General features: G+C 29.9%; 1 protein-coding gene across 2 annotated transcripts in view; it reads left to right on the top strand.

Annotated features, from left to right (window-relative positions):
* LOC119612738 (integrin alpha-PS3-like) overlaps positions 1-19,869 on the top strand; it is a 29,323-nt gene extending 9,454 nt beyond the window's left edge. Inside the window, exons 1-9 of one of the 2 annotated variants that reach the window (XM_037968699.1) lie at positions 11,193-11,579; positions 15,419-16,409; positions 16,473-17,163; positions 17,227-17,356; positions 17,432-17,794; positions 17,856-17,925; positions 17,986-18,316; positions 18,379-18,878; positions 18,950-19,821. In XM_037968699.1, the coding sequence (XP_037824627.1) occupies positions 11,398-11,579; positions 15,419-16,409; positions 16,473-17,163; positions 17,227-17,356; positions 17,432-17,794; positions 17,856-17,925; positions 17,986-18,316; positions 18,379-18,878; positions 18,950-19,063 (3,372 nt within the window). In that variant the 5' untranslated portion in view covers positions 11,193-11,397 and the 3' untranslated portion in view covers positions 19,064-19,821. Of the gene's footprint in view, positions 1-11,192; positions 11,580-15,418; positions 16,410-16,472; positions 17,164-17,226; positions 17,357-17,431; positions 17,795-17,855; positions 17,926-17,985; positions 18,317-18,378; positions 18,879-18,949 lie in introns of those variants that run through there. The other variant, XM_037968625.1, reaches the window with a different exon arrangement.
* The last annotated feature ends 1,510 nt before the right edge of the window (positions 19,870-21,379 follow it).

The following is a 21,379-nucleotide window of genomic DNA, read 5'->3' on the forward strand; positions in this document are numbered from 1 at the left end:
GTTTTTTAACGGGTTTGTTTTTATTGTGTTTTTTAATGGTTTTGCATTTTTTACCATGATGACTCACGCAATAATATCAATAATTTAGTCAGTCGTAAGTAAGCACAGCTAGTAGTTTAATAAAAAAAAAATTGTAATATATTAACCTCTGTCTGTTAGCTTGACTGTAGCTGTAGTTTTAGTCCAGGGATGGTGATTTAAGTCGAATGGTTTGTTTATATGTTAAGAAAATCTTCTAATAAAATTCCAGCTTTGACTGTAATATTTTTTAATAACAAGACATAGAGGTATTTCGAAAAATCTTAAAAATGCAACGATTTCTTCATAAAATTCTCTAAGTGTAAAATATTACTTATAAATGCAGCAAAAAGAATAAATATTAATATCACAAACAAAAACTTGAAGTAATTCTAGGTAATTATGCATGCATTTGTGGTAATGAAGTTTTTTATTTTGTTTTATTTTGTCTCACTATTCTCGTCGAATTCTCTGCTGTTGTTTTTTTTTATACTCACCTGGACCTTGAAGTTATTGAGGTTTAAAAGTTTTATTTGTGGAATTTTTTAATTAATAATTATAATTAACTGTTTTTGCTTTTTTCTATTATATATAAATGAGTGTGTGTTTGTATGTTTATATGTTTGAACGTTATAGATCACTAAACGGCAGAACCGATTTTCTTCAAATTTTCACAGCGTATTCCTATATGTCTGGAATAGGTAATAGGCTACTTTTTATTTTGAAATTCCAAGTGGGCGAGGAGCCACGCCCATATTATGTAAATATTAAATATGTATATTTCAGATAATATAACAGTTAGAGTCCTCACATTTTGTTGGAGCCACTTTAGGGTCAATATGATTATTTAGGACAAAAATTAGGCGGACTAGCATTAGGGGGCGTGGTATCTCCAATATAAATTAAATACAAAAATGCGTTTATCTTGGAAACTATTACAGTTAGAATCTTAAAATTTTAAGATCCAGGGAAGCGGAACCTCCCATATAAATTAAATACAAAAACAAGTAAGAAAGTATAGTCGGGCGTGACCGACCATATGATACACCAGTTATGAATATTAAATGTGATTTATTTTTCATAATAAAGCATTCATCTTCTATTACCTTGTCCAATACATTTAAGCAATTTATGGATGAAAAACGAATTTTCTGAAAGAGGCTTTATATAATTTTGGACATTCAAGTAATTTTCTGAAGGGGACTTTGTATGGGAGCTAGGGTCAAATGAGGCCCGATCTCTATGAAATTTGACAAGGTCATCCAGGCTTGTATAAAACTTAGTTGTGCCGCTTTTTATCAATACACAGGTATATTTAACATAATTATGAGCTCAGAAGCCCTTTTCGGGGGGTTCTGTTGTATGGGGGCTAGGTGTGTGCCAAATTTCATCCAATTATCTTGAAAATTGCGACCTGTACCTTGCGCACAAAGTTTACATGGACAACCAGCCAGACGGACATAGCTCAATCGACTCAGAAAACGATTCTAAGCCGATTAGTATACTTTAAGGTGGACGAATATTTGTGTATGTTACAAACATCAGCACAAACCCAATATACCCTCCCCACTAAAGTGGTGTATAATTAATTTATCTGGGAAACTAATAGAACTAAATTCTTCAAATTTTGCACGAATAATTTAAATATTCATCTGAACATTTTGGAGGAAAAAGAGTAGACTTTCGTCTGGGGGGGTCTTGAAGCCCCTATATGAATTAAATAGAAAAATTCGTATATCTGAGAAACTATTAGAGCTAGAATTTTCAAATTTTACTTGAAGAACTTTGACATTCATCTGAACAATAGGGTTTAACTGGCGGTCTCTCAATGGGGGACTTGGCACCTCCCATATGAATTAAATAAAAAATTTCGTTTATCTGTGAAACTAATAGAACTAGATTCTTAAAATTTTGCACAAATTACTTTAATATTCATCTGAACATTTTGAAGAAAAAATGGCGGACTTTCATCTGCGTAGACTTGAAGCCCCACATGTGTTAGATAGAAAAATTCGTATATCTGGGAAACTATTAGAGCTAAAATCTTCAAATTTTACATGAAGAACTTTGACATTCAATGGGAACTTGGCACCACATATATGCATTAAATATAAAATTTGGTATATCTGTGAAACTAATAGATTATTCAAATTTTTCATAGATAGATAGAAATTGGCGAGTTTACAATAATGTGCTTGACATCTCTCATATGTAAACATATTGTAAATCTGGAAAACTATTGTAGTTAGAATCTTCAAAATCGTTAAGTGGGTTTTTTATTTATATTGCTTTTAGGGTAGCAAAGCACACTGGGTATAGCTAGTAATTTATAAAATACACCGTTTTGTCTGTAGTTCTTTATTTATATTTTAATAATTATAATTAAGAAAAATAATGAAATATACTAAACCCCTTATTTATAAACAACATTTTATTTCATAAAAGGTTTACAAAACAAAATATCCATACTAAATTTGATTTATAAAGTGTTTATAAAATAAACTTTATTTATGAATAAGGCATTTAGTATATATAACCAAAAAAAAAAAACATGATTTTAACATCAAACTCATGTAGAACATAATATAGGGAGGGTCTGTGTTAAGATGTTGTCTGAGCACTTTTAAGGTCACAGTCAAATTTTTCAATTAATTTCATTTATAAAGTTTATTATTCAACACATTTGACGTACGTAAGTAGTTTTTAAAAGATTTATTCTCAAAATATAACTAATTGAAAAAAACAAAACTAGTTTTATCTTAAAAATAAACCTGAATTTCAATGTGTTCTGATACAATATTCATACATACATAAGTACCACATATACAAATAATTACAAAATAATAGTAGAATAATTATAAAAAATAATATTAACCTAATTTCAAAACATTTTGCTATTATTTTGCAAACATACAATTATTACACCCTACACCATTATAAAAGGAAGGATATTTGCTACTCTTGCTGTTTTTGTCTCAATGATGTATTCTATTGAAAATAGTTGATAAATTGTGAATCATTCTCAAATTTATAATTGCCATAAAGATATAAATGTTAACAGTAACTGCAATATTGATGAAATTCAATAAAAATAACAATTGTTATTTGGTTATGAAAACAAAACTTTGTTACAGAAAAACATAGAATTGTTGTCCTAACCATGTTTTTTCTCTGCGTGTAGCATTGGAGATCATGACTATGTTGAATATATTACTATCTCCGCACAACTAAGTTTTATATAAGCCTTAATAGTACTGCCGATTTTCGAAATGATAGGCCTTCATTTTACCCTAGCACCAATACAAAGTTCCCTTTAAAAATCACTGGAACGAAAATAGTTATCTTATTGACGTTAGTAAATGAAATTTGTCATATATAATTGTTTTTTGAGCAGATCGGCCCATATTTGACCTAGTCCCTCTATAAAGCCCGTTTCGAATATATCGGAAATAAGATGAAATTAAATAATAAGAAAACATTTTAAATATACTCATAACTGGTGTAGGGTATCATATGGTCGACCAAACTTGATTATAATTTCTTACTTCTACATACATATGTATGTATGTATTACAAACATTTGGGGGGTAATAAAAATAATCACAAAATTTAGAAAAAAAGGTAATTTCTGTGTTATGTAGTATGGATGTTATTTTCTCTCGCACTTACTTTCAAAACTTAACGAAATGACATCAGCTTTTTAAAATTATTTAAGATTGTTTAGTTTTTTCCGCATGTTCGAATGACTTAAATCAAATTACAGTTTAAAGAAGAAAGAAATGTGTTGTTGTTGTTGGTAATTTTTAACAATTGTTATCCATTCCCTCATAAATATAGACAAACATAGTATGTATCTGTACATTATATGGATACATCTGTATCTATGTCAATTGTTAGTTAAATGCGCAATATAACTATATATTGTTATTTTTTAGAGAAGTAATTTTAAATATCGGTTGTGTTTTTCGAAAAACTTTCCAAATCATATTAGAACATTATTTTACAAAATAATTTGTAAAATAAAGTCATTTTTAGAGATGTTAATAATTTGTTACTTTGATTTGCTTAGTTTTTAAAATGTTCCCCTCTAAAAATATCACCCGATATAGGAATAATTAGAATTAAAACTTACATATGTTTAAATATTCATTTATACGATCACATACATATGTACATTGTACATATATTTGGACAAATGGGGAAATTATGTATAAAATCACGGAAAATGTCAATTAGTTGTAGCTGTTTAGTTGATTTTATCCATTTATGAGTATATTCGACATTTTTAGAGTTTGCTTTGTTAATGTTATGAATTATAAATAAAATAAATATTTTGTTTACAGATGTGATCATATACGTAGCATTATAATAACTATGTATGTGTAATTAGATTGCAAAAAAAACAAACCAGTGCTCGTCGTATAGAATATTTGTTTTATTCAGTAAAAAACTGGCAAGATATCATGCAAATCTTGGCCTTATATAAAAAATTCTAAGAATTTACTCTAGTGTTATAACTATTATACAATTTTTGGAAATATCAAATCGGCCCTATCTAATCCACATAGATTATAAACAAGTAAGAGTGGTATATTCGGCTATGCCGTATTTTATATATCCACCATAAAATCATATGCCGTGAAAGGAATGTAGAACTTGATTCATTTCAATACTATACTCGTATTTTAAAGCCAGTAATGAGCGTTAAAGTCATATTCTGAAAGGGGCCTTATATGGGGGGGTAGGGTCTATTATGGGCCAATCCTCATAAAATTTGGTAAAATTTTGTCGAATTTCGTCGCTATACTTGAATTTTTAAAAAACTATTTTCCGGGAGCTACTTTTATGGGCGCTATGCGAAGACTTGGACTGATATTGGCGATTTTCAATACCAAACAAACCTTACCTATGGATAATTTTTGTGTAAAGTTTCAACCCTTTAGCTCTTTCCGTTCGGGCCCTATCGTCTTAGAATTTAAGGAATATATACATATATTTTTGTGACCGATATTTTAAGGTCTTACAAATTGCGACCTGTACCTTGCACACAAGGTTTACATGGACAGCCAGCTGGACAGACGGACATGGCTTAATCGATTCAGAAAGTGATACTTTAAGGTGGATGTAGGACCAATATTTTTGTGCGTTACAAACATCAGCAAAAACGTATAATACCCTCCTCACTATGGTGGTGTAGGGTATAAAAATCGGAATTTTCGATATAAACAAGTATCATTGCTTGGCCGACGACATTTACATGGAGATAAAGCAAGGATAGAGGCAGGGATTTATCCCTCTTCTAAATTAGAATTAAAAATACATGTAAATTTGTCTGTGAAATTGATTTTCCGTGGAAGATTTTTGTACCAAAATTACTCAAGGTAACAATACGTTACCGCATTATATATGAAATACTTATATGAAATTTACAGATAGTATAGTTAAAGCCTCTTTGCAAGATTCCTATATATCACAAATAATATATATGAAAAATAATGGACTGATACTATCGAAACTATTGGCAGTTAAGGTGGATTTATATATGCACTTGGGGGGTTCAACTTTCTTTATACCTTACAGACTGTTGGATAGTTAAAATAACTGAGGAAGGGATAATACAGTATTGTGGTTGTAGACTACTAAGGGTCCCTACTAGGATATACACAAGTTAAAATAATATGTACATACTTAGGTAATTCTGTAACTATGGGTAATGCTAAATAGCAGATAAAATCATGAATTCTGTACATTCACCCCGAACTACAGGGTATTTATAAAACACATTGTGCCCCAGAGCCAACAACATCTCCATAATCAGCGAGACCAAATGGTCAAAAAATTGTTTATCATTTTTTATTAACACTTTTTTTAATTTGTTTGTCTTTTTAACACTTTTTTTGTGAGCCATCCAGTATCTTTTGTTTCAAAAAAAAAAAATTGCTGGTATGAATCAAAAATTTTTTTAAACTGAAACATGTCGAGTACTACGTACATGTATCTGTATAAAAAAGATTTGATTAAAAAACATTTTATAACTTTCTCCCAGTTGTTTTTTTTTTTTTGTATGACAAAAAAACAATTTGGTAGATTAATTTTTTGTGCAAAATTACTTTTACCACAGTTGTTTTTTAACTAATTTAAATTTACAGATTTTATCATAAATTTTTATCTTTTTATGTTGTGTAATTACCAGAAGAGAAAGAAATTTATTCTTATTTATTTTAACATTTCCGGTAGAAAAATGATTTTGGGTGCAATTTGTTTTTCGACGGTAGCTGACAATATTTAAAAACCCATTAAAATTGTATGCAAACAGTGATTTATGATCTGAAGCTATTAGTGAGTCACAAAACTCTATTATTATTTTTTGTAAATATTGAATTATTAAATGTGAAATATTTGTTTCTGTCTTCAGATCTTCATATTACTTAAAACAAAATATTAAAATAAAATTATTTACAAATATTGAATATTTATATGTGAAACATTTCTTAATCTATGCGGTATTTAAAAAAGTTTTTTCTTAAAACAATTTATAAACAAAATGCTGGATAATTAATTAATTTATATAAGAGTTATTGACCGAAGATGAATATTGTAAATATTCACATCATACATTCATTAAACTACTGGGTTGTGGTGGATATAATATGTTTTTACTGAAGTTTGTAACGCTCAAAATTATGTCATATACTTACATACATATGTAGTTCCATTTAGAAGATTTAGCAGATTTAGTTTAAATGTAACCGTATGTTGTCTTCAAAATATTATAAAAATCGGTCTACAGTTGCCCTATATATTTCATTTATTTTTATTAATATTATATCTCAAGTGTAGTGTATCACAGAGCTTAAAGATATTCTTTATTTGGTTTTATTAGTTAATAGCCGGTTTTCTTTCAAAGCGCTTTAGGTTATTGTATGAATTAAGTTTAAACAGTGGTTCTTAAATACAAACCTCATGAAGTTGCCTTCGAATTATTATGTTGATTGATTGAAAAAAAAACAAAGTTAACAATGATTCTAAAAACTTCTAATTCTCAAGATAACTTTTCTTAACTTGTAGAATTTCAGAAACAACGAATAAACCAATACATTTATAATTAATAATTCTTTCTAAATTATTTACGAACATTTTTCTTTCAAAACTATTCAAAATCATTCTAAAGATTTTTAAACTAGTGCTATAAAATTTTTGATAAAAAAATAGTTAATATATAAAGAAGTTTTCTGTTGTTCAAATTATTTTGAGTTCAATGCTACAGAAAGAAAATGTGGAAATACTTGTGACTACCTCTGTATACTCTCTGTAGACATTTCAAACTAATGAACCAGTCAATTTCTAATTTAACAAATAATATTAAATCAAAATTTCCATCCCTGTTAAAAATTAAATAAGGAAGTGTTTTCAGTGTTAAATATTAATCATTATTTTAAAATACTTTAAATGAAACAATCATAATACGAAAATGCACGCAAACATTTCCAAATAATTTGTTATGGCTAATTTTAAATCAAGCCAGCAACTTACATTTAAGTCGTTTTAGTAAAATATGTAAACGTTTTTATATGGTTTCGCTATAAAAAAGTATTAAAATGGTGGTTACAAAATAAACTTGATTCACTTTAAATAAATCCCCGTATATTTTTTATACAATTAATGGATTAAACTTGTATGAATAGTTTTTATATTCACAATAGTGAGGAGGCTATTGGGCATTTTTGTTGATATTTGTTAGAGCGAAGAAATAATATTCCTACAATCGTTTACCGTTTGACATAGAACCACTGTCTGTGGCGATTTAACAATTCACACTTTAACAGCTCACGCATGTTCTTTAAAATTTGAAGTCCATTAAAATTTGCTTAAATCTGCCTATGATTTATCATAAGGCCCATACGAATTCCTATTCAGAGCTCTCACAAATATATACTTTCATTATGCAGTTAAACTACAGTTTAGCTTTATGTGATTCAAAATCATATCCAAATAAGGGTCCCTTAAAATGACTTATCCTATGAATATCAGCATTGCAAATTAACTGTATGCTCTTCAGTATCATATTTATATCTTCATAAGAAAATACTAAATAATAAAGACTATATTTTAATAAATAACCACAATTGCGGGATTTCATGATAACGGTTAAGATCTAATTTTAATAAAATAATTTACTATATATGGGCAATTTCATGTCAAGTGACCCAACTCAAGAAATCGATTTTGATGTAATTTGCACCAAGGTTAGTACTATTGGATAGTAGGCTAGACACAAATTTTCATTCTATCCGCCAAGAACTGCCGGAATTAGAGGGGGGTCAAAGTTGAACATTTTGGTCATACAGGGTTTTATTCAAAAACTTATTTTTTAACTTTAGAATAAGATTTTTAAAATATTCCCCTATTTTTTTCAAAATGAACGTTTTTGTTGTATTTTTTTACTTTAAAGAAAGCTTAGATCATTTCCTTTAAGAGCTTTGTGGTCACTTAGTGGGATGCCGATAGAACTGAAAATTTGTGTCTGTCATCCAAATCGGAAGACTTTGATTATAAAAGTTGGGTCATTAGACACGAAATTACCCATATGTACTTATGTATATGTATTTATTAAAATGCATTTACTATATTAGCATTGTATTAAAAACTAGCTATACCCAGTGTGCTTTGCTATCCTAAAAGTAATACCACTTAAGCAAACCCACTTAACGATTTTGAAGATTCTAACTACAATAGTTTTCCAGATTTATAATATGTTACATATGAGAGATGTCAAGCAAATTATTGCAAGTTCGCCAGTTTATGCAAAATTTTAAGAATCAAGTTTTACTAGTTTCCCAGATAAACGAAATTTTATTTTGATTCATATGGGAGGTGCCAAGTTCCGCCCGTTATACTCTAAATGTTCAGATGAATGTCAAGATTCTTCAAGTAAAATTTGAAGATTCAAGCTCTAATAGTTTCTCAGATATAAGAATTTTTCTATTTAACTTATATGGGGGCTTTAAGTCAGATGAAAGTCCGTTTTTTTCCTCCAAGTTATTCAGATGAATATTTAAGTTCTTCGTGCAAAATTTGAAGAATTTAGTTCCATTAGTTTCCCAGATAAACGCTCCCCTCATGGGTAGTCCCCCAATTTATTACCCAAAATGTTTAAATGGATATAAAAGTTATTCGTGGAAAATTTGAAGATTCTAACTGTAAGAGTTTCCAAGATAAAAAACTTTTTGTATTTAATTTATATGGGAGGTGCCACACCCCCTAATGATATTCCACCTACTCTTTGTCCTAAATAATCATATTGACACCAAAATTGCTCCGACAAAATTTGAGGACTCTAACTGTTATATGATCTCAAATATACGGATTTAATATTTTCTTAATACGGGGGTGGCTCCTCGCCCACTTGGAATTTCAAAATAAAAAGTAGCCTATTATCTATTCCAGACATACAGGAAAATGCTGTGAAAATTTGAAAAAAAAGAAGAAGAAAATCTTTTCAGCCGTTTAGTAGCATATAACGTTCAAACATACACACAATCAAGCATTCATTTTTATATATATAGAAGAAGAAGATACATAATTATTTTTCTTCCTCTAATATAGTTTTAATAGTACTTTAAACCGAACCAAATATACATAGTTCCAGGGCAATAATATTTATCGGTAATTCTACAAACCCAACACGAACACTAACAAAAATCTCAAACTGTACACATAACATTTAGCGGAATTTAAATCCAATTTAAATTTATAAAACTCTGATATAGAGTATGTATTAGCAGGTGCTAAAATATTTAACAGTGTTATTAATTAGCGGAAATCAAATAATGTTTCGTTTGCAATACTTTTACTGCCTAAATTTCTAACACCTTAAATTTTATGCAAATTTTTATTTAACTCTTTTCGTTGCCTTATATTTTAATAATATTTAAAGTGCGAAGACTAACTATTTAAGCTAATTACGTTTTACGCCTAGGTAAAACCTCGCCCAAGAACTGCAAAATCAACCTATATCTTCGTATGGTAAGCTGAAACTCACGAACACAACATTTGAGATCACTGGTATCTACTACAAACCAAATAGGAATTTGGTTTGGTACATCAGCATGTACCAAAGTCAAATTTTAAGCTACTACTGAATGTAGTTAAATAGTTGGGCAACAATACACATTAAGCCAGACAAAGGATCTTAAAAGATAATGGTAATGACGCACGGAAGACTTTATCTACTCAGAGCTGAATTAAGAATACACACCTTTTGATATTTTAATAAAATAAAACACACTCCTAAAATTTTAGTCAAGGGTGTAAATGCATATGCTTGTCAACATGGAAATTGCTCAATTGTAAATATGTACATATTATATACATGCAAACATACATATGTATGTATGTGTCTTGTTAATTTTTTGTTTTGTTTTTTATTTGTAATTCAATCAAAACGTACGTCATCAATAAAGAACCAATTTTTGGTTTTAAATTTAAATCAAATGTAACAGAGCTTATGATTCATACAATATTCCCGGTACACATGCATGAGAAATCTTAACAAAGATGTTAAAAAAAAACATTTGTAAACATACTAATAACATACATACATACAACGATTGAAAAAATTAAACAATAATACAAAATAAATATATATTTTGAAAACGTTTCATAGAGTATATAGTCTGAAGGTGGGAGCATAGAGAAGGTCTTAACTTGGTTAAATGCCAATATTTAGAGAATAACAAAATAGTTAAAAACATAAACGCGTTCGATTAAGAGTTAAAAGAGTAAATTGAGCATAAACTTGGCGAGTAGAAAATTATACCGGTTTAATTAAAAACACACATACACACACTACCGAACAGATTCAAATATGACTATGACTGTTATGGGTATTACTCATACCAAGTGGGGTCCGTCTATATGAGTACGTTCGTAAATCAACGGTATCGTTGGTAAATTATACAATATGTACTTTTGTATTTGAGTTATAAAATATTTCTCAGAGAAATTAATTAAACAACAACAACAATCATTATAATAAAAACGATATTCCCAACAAAGTGTGTTAAAATGTGAAGCGAATTTGTTGAGTGGTTGGTTAGGTTGACTCTTCGATTTCAATTTCGACTACTGCTCTCGAGACAAAACGGTCGTTTATAGATGGCAAAGTCAAAACAACAAATCAGTTTAATTTACGCGATTCAGGGGTTGGGTTCGTATTAGAACGGGCAACAAGAAAAACTTCAAACGTCTTTAAGAAATAAAATTGTTATTGTTGTAATTAAAAACTGAAGTTTTTTTTTCCATTTGATAATAAGTGTTAAATTATATTTTAAAGTGTGTAAATGTGTTTTTGATCACAAATCAATTTAAAAGAAAAAAATGTTAACAACATCACAAGTTCTAAACGCCCTGTGCGTAATATTTATTTTAAATCATTGTACTGACGGTTACAATTTATCACCAAAACCAAATGCCGTCATGAGAGATCCTCAATTGCCAACTCCCATGGCCAAATATGAATCTTCTTATTTTGGTTTCAGTTTAAATCTAAGATCGAATGGGTGAGTTTCTATTTCCATTGTTTGCAAAACGTGTCATTTTATGGATTTTTCAATAAATGAATAAATAAGTATTCACATAATTATAGTATAAAGTATGAGTTGGACAGGTATGAATCATCATTAAATATGAATTTGTATTTATTTTTTCCTTTTTGCTTTAATTTGATTATCAATACTTGATTACTGTATTAAATACAGAGTATTTGTAGTTGTTTTTTTTTTAAGCATAATTATTATTATTTTCTATAATTTCGTATAAATGAAGTCATTCATACTAAAAGTACAAATATATTTTTTATCTCTGGAAGTTTTTTATAAAAATTTATGATAATAAATATATAAAGTATAAAAGTACTTACACACACATATTTCATTTCAGTTCGTACTAAAATAAATATTTATTTTTTGCAAAAAAATAAATAAAAAATATATTCTAATGAAGTTGTAGTCATACCTCATTTTTTAATAAATTTTAAATACATAAATATTGAGTCAATAAAAATTTAGAGCTTTAAATTCGCATACAATAAGAAAGCGAAAAATATTAATCATTTTCGTTAAAAAAAAAACAAGTTTATCTTCAATACCACCTTTAAAATGTACGATTATTTATATACAAACAATAGGTTGATTTGATAAATATTTTTCCTTCGATTTCTTTTTTTAATTTGATAAGATTACAAAGTTGACGAACTAAATGTTTGGTTCTATTTAATTTTTTGATACATTCTATAAAATCGGTATTTTGAATTTGTCATTCTGCTTGTAATACATCGAAAGAGAAAAATTGTTCATGTCATTTCAATATTTCTTAAATAGATTCATGTACTTACGTATATGTATATATGTATGTCTGTATGTTTCTTATCTGAGTTAATGCAAAATTTTTAGTAGTTTTTTTTATATAAAATATTAAATTGTTTGAAAGTAAAAGTGGTTATTTTGTAATATTTATTCAGTTCAAAATATACGAATATTGAGTTAATTATGTCAACCTTATACAATTTTAATTTGATTTAATGTTTTTTAACATTTTGATGGAGGGCGTATAAGATTCATCATAACCGAAAATAACATTGTTATTTGTGTTTTTATGACTGCAAAATCAAGTAAAAGTGTTATATTCGACTATGCCGAATCTTATATATCCACCATCAAACCAAATGCCGTAAATAGAATGCTCCCCTATAAACATTAGGTTGATAATTGAAATATGGCTTAAGTCAATTATGGACACATCCCTTTCGTATTAACAAAATATTAATTTTTAATGAAAACAAAACATGTTTGTCCAACTTTTAAACCATAAACATATGTGGGCGGTGGGGTCAATTATAAAATTCGTTAAAGAGATTTTGGCTTGTAAGAAACTTACTTCTGTATATCGAATTTCATAGCTATACTCGCATTTTTAAGCCAGTAATGTGTGTTAAAGTCATTTTTTTGGGGGGACCATATATGGGGGGTAGGGTCAATTATGGACCGATTCTCATAAAATATTTTGAATTTCAGCGCTAGACTCGTATTTTTAAACCAGTAATGGGCGTTAATGTAATTTTTTGGAAGGAACCATATCGTTATACTCGCATTTTAAAGCAGTTATGACTGTTAAAGCTGCTTTTCGGGTTGCCATTTGTATTGGGGCTATATGAATACGTGGAATGATATTGCCTATTTTCAATAACAAAAAAATAAATATTTGTGGAAAATTTCAATTCTCTGGCTCTATCCGTTCGGACTCTATCGTGCTTTCAACAGACAGACGGACGGAGAGACATGGCTAGATCGTCTTAGAATTTAATAAGGATCCAGAATATATACATATACTTTTGTGGGTCTATGATCAATATTTCGATGTGTTACAAACGGAGTGATAAAATCAATATACCCCCATCTTTTTTGATGGTGGGTATAAAAATTAACTGACTTTATTTCTTAAAACACAATCACCTTCAATTATACGAACATACATACATATGTATGTACATATGTGTGTATCAATGTATGTACGTACGTAAGTTTTTGTAGCAAAACTTATAGAGAATTTTAATGACAAACATCATACTTATATACTTTCTACCAAATTCAAATTTTAGATAAGTTTGCAAATAAATACGACATTTCTTTGGTATTTCTTATAAGTTTAATTCTTAGAAATATATTTCAATTTAAAATTGCTCATTTTGAGCAATTTAAATAAGTTTGATTGTATTTAATACTAGCTATACCCAGTGTGCTTTGCTACTCTAAAAGCAATACATATAAATGAAAACCCCACTTAATGATTTTGAAGATTCTAACTACAACAGTTTTCCAGATAAACATTTTTTTACATCTCGCCAATTTTTTCGAACGTTAAAAAAAGCCCGTTATTCTCTAAAAGTTCACATGAATGTCAAAGTTCTTCATGTAGAATTCTAATAGTTTTTCAGATATACGAAGTTTTCTGTTATATATACTGTTATATTATCTTAGATCTCGTGGCTCCTCGCCCTCTTCCAGACATACAGGAATATATTGTGAAAACAAACACACATTCATTTTTATATGTATAGATATTTGTTTTTAAATTATTATTAATATGCATGATGATCCAGGTTAATGTGTCATCTGTTTGTCAGGTTCGAAGGGTTTGAGATATATATTTACGCAATAGTGATCAATCGATATGAAAGAAGTCAACTGTGTTCATTTTAAATACTTGCAGTTTTTATTATCATTGTAATTGACATCATCATTATACTGATCATGCAAGTACACACACTCTAGGAAATAAATACGTATGTACAGCGAGCGTCAAAAGAAAGTGTACAGCCCTTTTATTTTCATAAAAACTTGTGTTAGAGTATAATTATTGATAAAACCGTAAATGGTCCAAAATTTTTAATAAAATATATATCCCGAAGTAATGATCTGAGTTTTGACCCACTTTTGCAAAATTTATTCAGTTTTGTTGATTAATTTTTGATATGAAAGTAAGGTTTCTTAAGAGGCTTTCTGCTATGTAGAGTGTTTATTAACGTGGTCTTTGAATTGAACTCATATCCACTAGATTCCCTGGTGTAATGTTATATTTTTCGATAATTCCACAACAATTTTCAGGGAATTGGGCTTCGGTCCTCATGATTTTTGCAGTTCTTTAGCGTTAGTAAGCCATTTTAGTAGTCCTGGTTAACGAATATTCCCAACCGTATGATGTCATACATAATTTTTCAATAGTTTTTAATTGTTCATTGACTATTTCTGACAATTCGTCACATTTCGCGTAAATATTGATTTTTTTATTTGAATTGGAAACGATATTTCACGGTACATGGGGAGTCTATATCATACCAAAATCCAAATAAAGCTGCAAAATAACATAATTAGTCCATTTGGTTGCTTGCCTAAGTACCGTCTTTCGAAGAAATTTAATCATTTCCCCGATACATTCAAAGAACGAAAGAGCAATGCTTCCATTGTACACTTTTTTATGACGCGTAAAAACAGCATTATTTTTAGAAAACATTTATAATCTAAGCCTGTGTTTGTTTCACTTTTTGTAGCTGTTTGTTCACAGTTATATTCGTATTATATAAGCCTTCTAAACTGCAATAAAACATTTTAATTTTTATCAATAACTGTACTATAACAAAGACTTTTGTAGAACTGAAATTGGTGTACATTTTCTTTTGACGCTCACAGTTGTAATATAGGTAGTTATTTGGTGTACAACTTTAGGCCTTTAAACTTGAGTTAGGTGAAATTAGGTTGATAGGATAATATTATGAAGATTACGCTTTTATTTTTGCACCTGAAGAAATTTAATAAAACTATTTATGTCATTCTTTTAATTTCAGTGTAATTATTGGTGCTCCCAGGGCGCAATCAACTTTGGAATTACAGAGGAAGGTTAACGAAACTGGTGCTATATATCGGTGTCCATTGGATAAACCTACAGCGTGTTATCCATACATATTCGATATACAGGGAAATCGTAATATCGAACATAGTGATTACACTTATGATTCGGAAAAACGTGATTTCCAATGGTTGGGCGCTTCCATGGACGGAGGTTTAAAAGACACCGATAAGTTTATTGTTTGTGCACCGAGATTTATTGCACCAGTTGAGAAGAACGATTATCTAATGCACGGTTTGTGTTACTGGATCAACGATACTTTAGCCGATCAACCTAAAGATGTCCGAAAAATATCGCCCTTAAGATTGAAGCAAGATCAGATTCGCAAAGAGGATGGTACAAAGTTTTACTACTATATGTTGGCCGAACAGGGTCTAAGTGTTCATATAACACCTGATAATGAAGAGTTTCTAATTGGCGCTCCAGGTATTCATACATGGAAAGGTTCAGTTATACGACATCGTAAAAGAGTTCTAAATGATGATCCCAGCTTAAGTCGTCGCGATACTGAAAGAGCTTCACGTATTCGCAGACAAATGGACATGGATTTGGAAAATACACAGGTTTACTATGAATCTGATATACCTAATCCACAAAATTTCCATCAGCCTTCTGATTCATATTTTGGCTACTCGGTTAGTTCCGGTTATTTTGATTCAAATGATAAAACAAAATTGTTGTATCTTGCATCAGCTCCACAAGCAAATGAACAATCAGGAGAAGCCTATATTTACGATTATACTAGCAACCGTATAAAGAAGAACTATGTTTTCCGTGGTGAACAATTTGGTGAATATTTCGGATACGCAGTGTTAGCCGAAGATATCAATGGCGATGGCTTAACCGATGTTATTGTATCTGCTCCACAGCATAGAGTTTCTGGTTTATTTGATGATGGTGCCATCTATGTCTTTATAAATCAAGGAAGAGTAAGTTTGTATTTGATATGTACTTAATAAATTGTAACTAACCAATATGTTATAATTTTTCAGTTCAACTTCGAACGTAAACTGATAACATCTCCAGTTCACGGAAAATCACGTTTTGGCACAACTCTAACTAGATTAGGAGATCTAAATCAGGATGGCTACAATGATATTGCTGTTGGAGCACCCTTTGCAGGTGATGGTTCAGTATTTGTTTATCTGGGAAGTGAAAGAGGTTTGCGTGACCAACATAGTCAGCGTTTGGATTCGCCCAAGGAGTTTATACAATCATCATACGGTGCTCACATGTTCGGCCATGGTCTTTCTAAGGGTTCGGATATTGATGGCAATGGTTTCAATGATATTGCAATTGGTGCACCCAATGCCGAAACTGTTTTGTTGTATAAAGCTTACCCTGTAGTAAAAATCATAGCTACTCTCAAATCAGACACCCGTGAAATTAAACCAGGTCAATCAACATTCCCCTTGTCCGTTTGCTATAGTATTTCAACAAAATCCAACGAGTCCAGAATTCAATCTCAAGAATTGGACATGCATGTAGTGCTAGATCCACAAGTGAAACGAGTAACAATATCATCAACTAACCGTAATGAAATGAAATTCAAAGCTGTAGCCAAAACTCAGACACAGTGTAGCATTATGGACTGTAATGTAAAATTCATTGAATCGGAGATTTTCAAACCCATTGAATTGGAGTTGCACTACAACCTTGTTAATCAAGTACCAGATTCCGAAGGTAAGGTCTTGATTACTATCAAAAGTATAAACATCCTTATGTAATCTTATGCATTTATTTTAGTATTTTGTGAAACTTGTGCTGCCGTCGATCCCGCTGAACCTAAAGTTTTTAGCGAAAAAATAATCTTTAGTACGGGTTGTGCATCAGAAATTTGCATAGCTGACATGCAAGTGAAGAGTAGTGGATTAGAGTAAGTATTTATCATAAATAAGTATTATCATAAATTATGCGAACAATGCGTTAACACAGTTTTTATAAATTTTAGTCATTCATACATATTGGGTAGCAGTCGCACTTTAAAAGTTACATATGATGTTTCCAACACTGGTGAAACTGCTTATTTACCACAAATCAATATCACATCGTCCAATCGTTTGCCATTCGCCAGATATCCCTCTAACTGTAAGGTGCATGAATCAGTCATGTTGTGTGATTTAAATCGTGGTCAAGCCATGGTTAAGGGTGCTAAAGACTCAGTTACAGTTATTTATGATGTAAGTAGCTTAACGGGTACGGCCATGATCTTAACGGCTGAAGTTTTCAGTACCGGCAAAGAACTTAATCCAGGAAATAATATTGTTAAGGATGTCATTACATTGGGTGAATTTACTGAGATCGAAGCTGTTGGGTAAGTTTCAGTTATTTTTATTGATTATTGAAATACATTGTTAACATTTTATTATTTGTAGAGCGCCTAAAACGCCACACATCAATTTGGAAAAGATGTCTAATACAGCAGAAGTTAAGAGTTACTATGAGGTAAGTTTAACAAAAATTTATAAATAAAAACAAATTTAAGTAAAACAAATATATTTTTAGATCAAAAGCAATGGTCCCAGTAATGTAGGTGCCATGAAGGTTGTATTTAATATACCCGTGGCCTATAGAATACCTGGATCCTTAGCCACAATTCCCATTATTGATATGGACAACATAACAATGCAGGCCACCTACAACTCTCAATTAGTGGTCTTTGACTTCTTCCAAAATAATATTACACTCGTTAGGAATTCCATTTCAACCATGTCGAGTGCATCTTCGACAATGACAAAAACCATAGTGGAAAGCAGCAATGGTTTGCATTATAACGCCATTGATATGGGTCACGTTAATGAGATTTCCTTTAAAAACACAAATAATGACTTTGGAGGTAATTTTATAGCTATAATTTACATTTATGATTTTACCAAACAACATATTTTTTTATTCTAGATTCTGTAATGTCTGCTTCCATGGGCCATAGTCGTAGACGCCGTGAAGCAGCTGCTCTCACTGCCAACAAGGACCAATATGCTCGCATTGCTCAGGCTAAGTCTTATGATCTCTTGAGCGAAGATTTAAAGGGTACTTTACCAGTTAATCGTACCATTGTGTTCAACTGCAATGATCCCGAGATGACTGTATGTGTTCAAGCGGTTATGGAAGTTTATAACTTTAAGCCCGAAACCCCCATTATTGTCACAATGTCCTATAATGTAGATCTCAAGGAGGTTAACCAAATACTCATTGAACCCTGGGAATTCTTTGTGGTTCTAGTAGGTTTGGATGTAGTCAAGACCAATGGCTTGCCCTCTACTTTGGCGGTTAGCAAAAAAATAGACTACCACATTATTTCCAAACATCAACTTTATGGCACACCCATCTGGGTCATAATCCTAGCCATTTTGGGTGGCATTTTAGTCTTAGCTTTGATTACCTATGGCATGTACAGAGTAAGTTTATTAGACAATTGATTATCTGATGAATGTTTAATTATAATATTTTAACTATTATTCACTTTTAGGCTGGTTTCTTTAAACGTGCTACAAAAGAGGAAATGGATAAATTAGTACATCAAGCACAGATATCTAGTGATGGCGTAACAGAAGCCTCAAATTTAAATGATGAAAATAATTAAATCCAAAATATAATCGTGCAATGATCGAGAACATCATCGTTGTCGATTTAGTGAATAGCAGTGATGGTTTGGAATAATCATTGTGATCTTGTCTAGTGTACAAAAGCTGTGAATACACCTCCTTCGCCGCTTTGCGTCTTACGTGAATGGCGCTCATTTTATTTTTTCAAAATATTTCGTTTTATTTATTTTATGATTTTTGAGTTTTAATATGTTTTAAACAATTTAATTACGAATACATCACTAAAAAAGAAATTACAGAACAACCACCACAATAATCTAAATCTAGAAATAATTCTAGTTGATAATCAACTTGAAAAGAAGATTATTACTTTTAATTTTAGATCTGTATTTTTTAATAATACCGAGCAAAACCACGATTTCGATACCAAATGTTACTGTTTATATTCTTTTAAGTTATTATTAACGATTTTTATTTTTTCGTTTTATAAATATTTTGTAATTTTTGTATGTTTAAATAAGAATGTGTATAAATGTAAGTTAATTTATTTGTTTAGCTTCACCATTTCACTTTAAATAGTGTTAGGAATAGTTTTTTTTATTTAATTAGCTGCCATGTAAATATTTTATTATTTTCAATTCAATTCAACTCAAATTTACATTTGAATTTATATATAAATGTTCAAATTTAACTTTGTAATGGTGTGTCTTACGAAACGTATTGATTGCATTTTAAACGTATTTTGTAACTATTTAGAATCGAATTGAATAAAAAAAAATAATTGTAAATTTTAAATGATAACTAAGACTTACCTAAGTATTAAAATATATTTTTATATTAAAAAATAATAAATGAAATTAAATTAAATATAAACGTTCTGACTAATTATTCTGAAAAAAATATAACTGGATTATCTCATACACATCGTTGGCTTATTGTTTTGCCTTAAATCAATTACTATTAACTATATTTCCATCTAATTCATTAGAAAATATATAACTTAATTTAAAAACAACAAGCCTATGAACTGTCAAAACGAATTACTAATGTGTCATACAAACGGATTAATTGGTTAATTCAACTGCTCGTGTGAACTTGGCATAACAAACAAGTAGATTTTTAGGATAAATTGTGTCAATATTTTAGTTAAACTGAAAAATTTGATTGACAATATAATGAAATTATAAAATATTATATGTATACCAATGTAAAGCTTATACTGATATACTTAAATAATACCGGGGAGAAAATAGGGTTTAAAATTTTTAAATAAAATGCAAAACATCGAAGTTTGAAAAATTGAAATAATCATTTCGGTGAAATAACATGAGGTTTATAATGTAACAATTTAAATTAATTACATAAAATAATTCTATGTAAAAATTAAAAAAAATCTAGTTAGTTAGTTAGTTTGAAAGGAGGATATATATACATCAAATCCGAAGAAATACACCTAGGCCTCTATCGGGCCTGTTGTGCGCTCCTTAACCAGTGCCTCAGGTGGGAATCGAACCCACCACCTCCGGTCTACCAGACTAGACCACTAACCACTAACCTACCGGAGGCCACACAAAAGATCTAAAAATTGGCCGAAAAATTACAACATTTGTATACAAAATTGTGTTATGTCATTGAAATCGTCTCTCAAAGACCCTTCATATGATACCAAATTTGCATATAGTTTATTTGCCAAAAATATGAAAAATCAAAAAAACCTTAAAAACCGACCTTTTTATATTTTGGTCCAGCTCAAATATAGACGTCAGAACAAACATTTTGAGAATTGGTATCTTAGAATGAAGTAAATTTTCATTTTCGATGGGAACATCAGCAACTTAAATTTTTGGACCACCCTAATGTACATACATATGTATGTAGGTCGTAATTTTGAAGACAACAATGATAAATTTGGTATATACGATGTTTTTGTAATAGTATTAAATACAAATACATATGTATAAACAATTCTGTTACAATTGGTATCTTTGGATCTACTAGGCCTTTCGAAAATCTTTGATTTGTGGACAGCAACGCCCTACTTTTCTAATATAGATTGTAAGGTATGAAATGTTAGCTTTACTTTTCAAAGCTCCTGGCTACACTGCTCTAAGGTTTCTAGGTGTTAAACGCAAAATTTAATTCGTGATATTTTATAAAAATAACAACGATTATTGCTGTAGATATTACTCATGCCGAATGATATTGATGACAATTTATAAAAATATACTCTAACATTACGAATGTTTGATAAATTATTTATTTAATTACACAGACCAACGATGAAAAAACTTTTGAAACAATTTTCACTAATTCTAGTATTATATGGTGTGCTGATTCCGAATATGGAAATAAAA

The sequence above is a fragment of the Lucilia sericata genome, unplaced genomic scaffold (genome assembly GCF_015586225.1).
Source record: "Lucilia sericata isolate MDLA Ls3-8-SP2 unplaced genomic scaffold, ASM1558622v1 Contig000002F_arrow, whole genome shotgun sequence".
Taxonomy (NCBI): domain Eukaryota; kingdom Metazoa; phylum Arthropoda; class Insecta; order Diptera; family Calliphoridae; genus Lucilia; species Lucilia sericata.